General features: G+C 52.6%; 1 protein-coding gene across 1 annotated transcript in view; it reads right to left on the bottom strand.

Annotated features, from left to right (window-relative positions):
- Positions 1-7,825: 7,825 nt before the first annotated feature.
- IFT43 (intraflagellar transport 43) overlaps positions 7,826-8,508 on the bottom strand; it is a 71,079-nt gene continuing 70,396 nt past the window's right edge. The window contains exons 8-9 of the mRNA XM_006778810.2: positions 8,267-8,329; positions 7,826-8,098 (exon numbers count right to left, since the gene is read on the bottom strand). Coding sequence (XP_006778873.2) covers positions 8,033-8,098; positions 8,267-8,329 — 129 coding nt within the window. The 3' untranslated portion in view covers positions 7,826-8,032. The remainder of the gene's footprint in view (positions 8,099-8,266; positions 8,330-8,508) is intronic.

The following is an 8,508-nucleotide window of genomic DNA, read 5'->3' as shown; positions in this document are numbered from 1 at the left end:
GGCAGGCCAAGACTGTCATAGAGGGAACCTCCTGTGTAGGCGAGAGGCACTACCAGGGAGGCACATGGCTTTGGCCTGGACGCTGAGGCAGGTGCTGGAGTTACCACTGAGGAAGCTGTCAGCTAACTGCACTCCTTGCCCAGGTTCTGTTTTTAAGGGGAGCTGAGTGGCGCACCCCAAGGCCGTCCCTCCTCCTGAGCCCAGCATGGAGATCCTGCTAGCCATGGATGGGGTTACTCTCCTGCTCCTGACACCTGACAGCCAGGCCTGCTCCCTGCAGCCTCAGCGACCCCATTTCCACTCAGCAGCATGAATGAGGCACTGGAGGCTGCTGTAGAAAGAAGACAGACCGCCCACCTTTCTCTGAGGGCAGAGCAGGACACTTCCTGAGCAGAGGCCGTCAGCTCCGAGCAGAGTGTAAACAGTGCAGTGGAGGCAAATGGCTGGGCAGCTACTGGCCCTGAAGCGACCCCAGGTTCTGCTAAAGCTCTGTCAGACCCACGCTGGACACCGGGTTACGCTTCCTGGTCAGAGGCTAGCCCATGGCAGGTAACCTGGATCTTCTGGGGGGCTGGCTACTGCCAAAGGACACTGGCCTGCAAGTGAGCACTGGAGCTCCAGTCTCAGGAACGCGATCTTGGTAAGCGCTCTTGGGGAACAGAATCCTCACTGGCAAAACGAGGAGGTTGAGCATGCAAAGTCAATGCCTGCAGTGGCCAAGCAGAAAAGTCAGTGCATTTGCGGGGGGAGAGGAGGGGTGAACTGCCCCCCACCCCCCACCCCCGCTTAACGGAGCTATTGCTTCTCAGCTCAAGCTGATCACTGCCACAGGGGCTGTAGCCCCAGAGTGATGAATCTCCAATTCTCTAAGAGAGGCTGGAAATCTGAGTTTTAATGTGAAATTTTCCGTTTTCAATGCTGATCATTAAGGAAACAATTCAAAATAGTGTACTGGCTAAACAGTCCTGTGGGTCCAAGCCAGCCTGTGGGCCTCTAGTTGCCTAGATGCCTACGCAGGTCCTGTCAGGTCCTGACGCCATGATCACTGCCGGGCTACTCGATGAGATCACAACCAATCCTCACTGAGCGCTTACTCTGTGTCAGGCACTAATCGCCACAATAGCCTTAGGAGACGGGACTTACTTTCCACCTCACTCTACAGGTGAGAGAACGGAGCACAGAGTTATGGGGGCCTGTCAGAGTGGTGCAGGTAGGACGTGGAAGAGAAGAGACGTGAACCTGGCAGTCTGCAGTCTTAGCCACGGCGCCCTCCTGCCTGGCTTCCTCTCTCTCAGCCCATCACTGGCTCCCAAGGCACTATGCACCAAGCAGCCCACATAGCATCCGGGGGGGATTCTGGGACTGGCACTTAGGAGGGCGCCCTAAGATCCCTGTGCAACACTCCCAGTGCAGGCCCTTGCGTCCCACTTGCTGTGTGCGCACAGGGTGTGTGGTGGGGGGGTTATATCTACTGCAGCCCAAGCTCTGGAAGAGACCAGGTTTGCAGGACTCTCTCCGGTCTTCCTCCGGCCCCTTCACAGCCAGATGTCTTTTTGTGGAGAGCACACGGAGGGTCCCTCCCGTCTCCCCAAGGCAGGGCTGTTTGCTGCAGCTGTGGCAGATGTTCCTGGGCGAGCTGGCCAGCCCTCGTTCTGTGGGAGCCAAGAGCCCCTGCAGCCGGGAATGTGGGCTAATGCTCAGCCCTGGCACGGTCCCCTCTCTCTTGCTGACCCCTCCGGTCCAGGTCACCACGACAGATGCTGGGAACATATGCCCGGAATTAATTCACTCCATCACAGCCACAAGAGGGACAGCCGCCTCCTCCGTCTGCTCCCTACTCCCTGGCTTTCTGATTTCGACCTCGCCAAGAGAAAAATCCGATTGTTTTCCCTCCCTTGCTGCTCACCCCCTCCACTGGGCTTCCTCGTCATTATCCTGAGCCCACTGCCAAAGGTATTTGACTCCTGGAGACTCCCCCGCCCGCATCCCCGACAGGATCAAAGGGCCAAGAAGGAGCCCAGAGTCACTCTTCCCAGATTTTTGTCCGCAGATTATGTGCCAACTTTGCTGGAACTGATGACTGTTTTTTCCCTTTCTTAAGGGAAGTTCGTCTCTCTCGTTTAGGAGCCAGAACAGCCCCACCCTCCCAGTCCTTCCTGACATCTGCTCAAACCTGACATCTACTCCTGCTGCCATTCATTTTCTGGCTGGCAAGCAGCAGCTTGGCTCTGGGAGCACGAGGGTATTGTTCCTTCTCATCTCCGTTCTTCCCTCCAAGGAGGAGCTGGCAAACTTTTTCTGTAAAGGACCAGACAGTAACTATTTTAGGCTCTGCAGGCCACACAGCCTCTGCCACACCAAGTTCTGCGACTGTAGCACAAAAGCAACCAGCGACAATAGGCAAAGGCAGGCGTGTGGCTCTGCTGCAGCCAGATTTTCCTAGAACCGGTGGAGGCTGGATGCGGCCCGTGGGCTGCAGTGCGCTGACCCCTGCTCTGAGCAAGCTGAGTCCCCCTCTGAATTTCTGGTGGACTCATGGAGCCTCCTCTCTCCCCCTTCATCTGTACTTGGCAGGGGATCCTTTGGGCTTCTCCACTCTGGAAAGCTTCTGCTTTCCCAGACCAATGCTTTGAAAATCCAGATGAAACTGGTCTGCTTCCCTCCTAGACTGTGAGCTTCTTGGGGTCAGCACCATGTCTTATTTGACTTTGAACTCCTGGAATATGCATGGGCCTTGACAGAAACAAGCAACACCCCCATTTTATCCTGAAAAAGCTCACAAGCTGGTGGGAAAAACGAGGCGAGCTGTGTTCTCAAAACAGAGATAAGCTCCATGACAGGATGAAGGAAGGGAGGGGGAACCAGGAGAATGTGCCTCCTATACATTTAATAGTGACCATGGAAAAGCTTACGGGAAGGAGACAAGAAAAAAGTAAGCATTGAATCCCTGATACACTAAAACACTAAAAAAAGCGAACAGAACTGATGCCCTGGAAAACAGGTTAGCAGTTTCTTAAAATTTAAACACAAACATACCATCGGACCCAGCAATTTCACTCCTGGGAACCCACCTAAGAGAAATGAAAACATATGTCTACACCAAGACATGTACATGAATAATGCCCACAGGGACACCATTCATAATAGCCCCAAACTGGGAACTCAAATGTCCCTTAACTGATGAACAACAGTTAGACAAAATGCGGTATGGATCCATACAAAGGAACACCTGTCAGCCATCTAAGAACGAACTACTGATACATCTACAACACGGATGAGCCTGGAAAACATGCTACATGAAAGTAGCCAGATTCAAAAGGCCACACAGTCTACGAGTCCGTTTACATGTACAAAGGTAGAGGGTTGGGAAGCAGGTCAGTGGTTGCCTAGGGCTGGGCGTGGGAGCAGAATTGATGTTAGTGGACACAGGGATCTCTGTAGGGTGATGAAAATGTCCTAACACCAGATTATGGTGATGGTTGCAAAACTCCATAAATTTACTCAAATCTCTGAACTGTATACTTTCAGTGGGTGAATTTCAAGGCATGCATGTTATACCTCAATAAAAGTGTTATAAAAACAGAACTGAAAAGCTATAGTGCCAAAACATTCTGTGCACGGCTGAATGATGCATGGGGGGAAAGGAAGGTGGTTGCCCTTAGCTAAACACAGGTGTTGCTGCAATAAAATATCCAATGTGACTTACCGTATCAATCACATCCAGTTCTAAAGTCTAACCGCAGTCAGCTTTTACCAGGCATCACAATCCTAAGAGGTCAGTACGAATATTATCCCCATTTTACAGACGAGAAAACAGAATCTGAAAGGGAAAGCAGCTCACGCGAGGACCCACAGCTACTAAGTGGCAGAGCTGGGACTGGGACCTGGGCCTGCCTGATTCCATAATCTGTGTTCTTTGCCACTGCTCCCTACCTCCTCCCCCTATCACCTTCCCCACTGACTCCCTGGCCCCCAGCAGGAACGCACAGCACTGCTCAGGCAAGCAGAGCAAGGACGCTAAGCTGTCTTACTTTGCTGGACAGGTCTCCAGCACCAATGCTCCCTGGAGCCCCCCCTAACCACTAATCAAGAAAGGCCTTGATGTACGTAAGCAGCACATTTTGGTGAAGGCCCTAGTGTCACTTTCCGCCTGGAACATGTAGTTCCCAAAGCCTGTCTGAGTGTCCCAGGGTTTAGTACAGACGAGCCAACACTCAGGGGTAGAGACGACCTTAGGTTCAGCCACAGGCCTGCCCAGATGAACTGCTCACTAAAGTTTTGCATGGGAGCTGCAGGTTTCCAGGGCGCACTCCACGCGGGGCCCTACAATGCCACCCTGTCCTCCTGGCACACCGGCCTGGCAGGGAGCTGGCAGCAGCTTTCTCACCTCTGGTCCGTGGCAGACAGAGCTCATTGTTTCTCTTTCTCTCTCTCTCTCTCTCTCTCTCTCTCTCTCTCTCTCTCTCTCTCTCCCTCTCCTCTCGCAGCATTACCTGTTTGCTTCTGCCAGGCCAAGGCATGAAGAGGCTATGCAGCCATTTCAATAGCCTTTTCTGCAGGCTGCCTGGCAAGCCCACGGAGGCCTAAGAGTGTGCATGTCTCTGAAGGGAGTGGACCCTGCACGTCCACAGTCTTTCCTGTGATAAGCCCAGGCCTTGGGCGCACTGGACAGGGCGTCTCCTCTCCCCTTGTCCCCTCCACCCCGGACACACTGGCTTCCTGCCGCTACTCCAAAGAGCCAGGTGCATGTCCTCCTGCTGGCTTTTTTTGTTTTTTTAAATCTGCACCTGAGGAGGCTATGTTATTTATTGATGTTAGAGACAAAAGGGGGCGGGAGGGAGGGAGAGAAGAAACATCGATCAGATCGGCCACCTCCCACACACGCCCGACAGGGGTCAAACCCAAAACCTAGATATGTGTACCGTGACTAGGAATGGAACCACAGACCTTTGAAGTTCAGGACGATGATACTCCAACCAAAGGAGCCAACGGCCAGGGCCTCCTGCTGGCTTTTTGCAAGCACTGCTCCCACTCCTTGGAACACTGTTCCCCAGGTACCATCTTGTTCCTTCTTTTCCCTTCCTCAGGTCTTTGCTCAAATGCCACCTTTTCAGTGAGGCCTTCCATGTAAAATTGCAACCTCCACCCCAGCACTCCCTTCCCTGTTCTGCCATATTTTCCCCCATAGCGTCTACTCCCATCTGACATACTACCTATTTCCTGTATTTGTCCATCTCCCTCCCCAGGGATGTGCTAGAGGGGAGGGAGTTTGCTTTTTCTAGGTCTGTCTCTGCAGTGCCTAGAAGAGAGCCTGACATGGACTGAGTGCAACCAATATCTTAGAAGGAGCAATGCAGACACCAAGGGAGATTTTGTCAGGGACCAGCTGGGACTTCTCAAGCCAGCTCAGAGGTGACACCAGCCAGTCTAGGAGAAATCAGTAAGGACTTGTCACCATGCCACATGGAGACAGCTGCACCAAGACATAATCCATGCCTCCCCCACGTCTGCACAAAACCGCACTGCGGGTACCTGCAGGTGCTGGTCCATTCTGCCGGACCTCGTGGGCCAGCTTCTTGGGAGGCCCTCTGAAGTCTGGGTGGGCGACCCCGCTGGCTGGAACATAAGGAAGGCATCTCAGACGTTGAGTGAGAACGGGGTGAATGTCGGTTCTGGAACAAACTGTCATTCCCCAGGAACGCTGAAGAGGGGATGTCAAATGCATGGTAAAGGATGAAGCCCCAACAGGGCCTGGTCTGGGCAGGTGCCAGGAGAATTGGCCACACATGCCTTGAACCCGGCTCTTGTCCAGGCTCACATAACAGCACTGTTCCTCTCCCTGGTCCACAGCTTCCTCCCCACCCACCTGGGCCATGATGACGGGCTTCACATCCGAGCTGACAGAAGCCCTCTGCCCAGTGGTCACTCCATACAAAGAACAGATGCCTGGTCAAGGGCGGAGGGGTGGTAGGCAGTTCCTCCCAGCGCATTGCTCATTCTGCCCACTACAAACCAGATCCCTTTCCCAAGCTGAAGGCAGTAGAGCGGGAACAAAACCACGAGTGTTAAAAGCACAGCGGTGTCAGACAGCTTGGTTTTGAATTCCAGCTCTGCCACCGAGTAGATGGATAATCTCGGGCCATCTCTTTACCTCTCTGACCCTTAGTTTCCTTATCTGTAAAATGGGCTAACAACCGTGTCAGCTTTGTTGGGTAGTTATGAGAATTAAGCAGAATTCCTACATGCAAGCCCAGTTCCTGGCAGGTGGTAAGTGTTCCATACATGTTAGATTTTGTTGCTGCTGTTGTTATAAAATAAAGGAAGAGAGGGAGGAAGTCAACCCCTAGCTACCTGCTCCCAACGGCTGAAGACCTCCAAGGTTATGAGTCCCGAGGCAGGTGAAATTGCTGGTAATTAAGGTACTAGAAAGGCAGCCTTTCTCCTTTGGGCTTCAGAACCGTGCAGGCTCAAGAAAAACCAGCCTGAAAGGAAACTTCTCAGTGACCATGGGAATTATTCCAAAGAGGGGCTGTCGGGGCTAAAAGTGTGACTCTGGAGGGGGAGGAGAAGAGACCCCAAAGCCACCAAATCCCAGAGTTTATAATTAGTAGCCCAGCATCCTGTGTGCCTGCACGAGGGCCTGCCTGGCTCAGGGGGAAGGGCACACATAGTCATACAAAAACAACCCCCCAGTGGGTTTTTGAAGTGCTGAGCCTCTTTGTCTGTCTGAATTTTAATGAGGGGCCAGGCAGGATGAGAGCAGCACTCCCTCCCTGGCCAGGAGTGGGCTTCGTTAGCTGCTGGACCACACGGGCCTGATCCAAAGCGGCATCTAGGAGGGGCGGGCCCTCAGATGAGATGTCTTGGGGAGGAAGAGAGAAAAACAAAAATTAAAGATGCCTGTTTAGAAAAAGGCTCGGGCTCTGCTCCAGATCTCAGCGCGTGTTGGAAACAGGCGGGGACGCTGCGTGGGGGAGCCATGGAGACAAGCAGCTGCGTGTCTGAAAGGGCAGAGGGGGGCCGGGCTCCCTCAGAAGGAGGCTCTGGGAAACTGTGGCAGAAGGAAACAGGCTTTGGGAGCCCCAGGCACAGGTTGCGGGAAGATGGTGAAAGGGGAGTGCTATCAGAAAAGCCCCCAAACCCCGATGTGAGGAAGGGGTCACCTTTTCACATCCACTTCCGGCTGTGTCTTCAGCTAAGCCACCTAAAAGCACGAAGGAGACAGTGCAACTTCACTGATTCAAGGGAAAGTCCGCAGTAAGAAAGGCGCCCCGCCAGGCCACCCCGCAGACAGCCGCTTGCAACCCCCAAACCCGGGCCCAGGTGCTTACAGGTAGATGCTCCAGGGAACTGCTGTGGCCTCTGTGACTGAGCAATTTCTTCACTCCCTGATCTAGCTTTCCCTCATGCTCTTCCACAGTGGGCAGAGCTCCCATAAGATTGTTTAAAAGCTGCTTCCTTCATCTCCATGAGTCTTTCCAAGAGGGCGCTGCAAAGAAATGGGAGAGATAGCCACAGAAAAAAACAATTTAGCCCTGGATGGTTGCTCAGTGGTTAGAGCATCGGCCTGCGGACTGAAGGGTCGTGGGTTCGATTCCCTGCCAAGGGTACACACCTTGGTTTCAGGTTCCTCGGCCCCTATGGGGGCATGTAAGGGAGGCAACCAATTGATGTGTCTCTCTCATGTTGATGTTTCTCTCTTTCTCTCCCCACTTCCCTCCCTTCTACTCTCCCTAGATACCAATGGAAAAAATATCCTCTGGTGAGGATTAAAAAAAATTTTTTTTTAAAGAAAAAAGCAATTTATTACAACTGAAAATATCAATGCAGTCTCCTGAAAGTAAGAATTTTTATTACAAAATATTTCATATGAAAATTCTAAGCTCCTTGCAAGCTTTTTTAGTTTTAGGCTTATTGCATTTTTTAAAAGTCCAAAGCAGAGGTTCTGTGCAGCGAGTGGTCTGTTGTCCCCAAGGGCTCAGGTGTGTGCAGACTGTCCTACGGGGTCCTCCTTCGCTGCCTGCAGCAGGTCTCACTCGGTGAGAAGCTCTGAGGACACCTCAGTGTACAGACGGTCCCAGTCCCAGCCGACGTCGTCCTGCCGAGAGAGGTACTGCTAACTTTCTTGGGACAAAGGCAGGCCTTTCCCTGCAACCGTAGCCCACCGCCCAAGCCCAGCAGCCAGGGAGGCCGGGGTCAGCCTGGGGAGCCAGCTGGTTAGAGGAGCCAGTGGCTGAGGGAGCAGGAAGCTGCTACTGCTACGTACTTCCCGAACTTCCTGCTCTGGCGCGAGCACTTTGGTGAGGAGCTTCAAGTCGATCGTTCCATCCTGTAAATGTAGAAATAGATATAGATATAGATATAGATATAGATATAGATATAGACATAGACATAGATAGAGACATAGACATAGATGTGCATTTCGAGGAGCCTTCAGACAATTAACTCTTGTAAAGTGAGGAGGATCAGGTTGTGTGGGGTAGACTTCCCAAACCCAGCTGCAGGAAT

The sequence above is a fragment of the Myotis davidii genome, unplaced genomic scaffold (assembly GCF_000327345.1).
Source record: "Myotis davidii unplaced genomic scaffold, ASM32734v1 scaffold309, whole genome shotgun sequence".
NCBI lineage: Eukaryota > Metazoa > Chordata > Mammalia > Chiroptera > Vespertilionidae > Myotis > Myotis davidii.
Note: the sequence above shows the minus strand (reverse complement) of the source record. Positions and strands in the feature narration are given on the sequence as shown.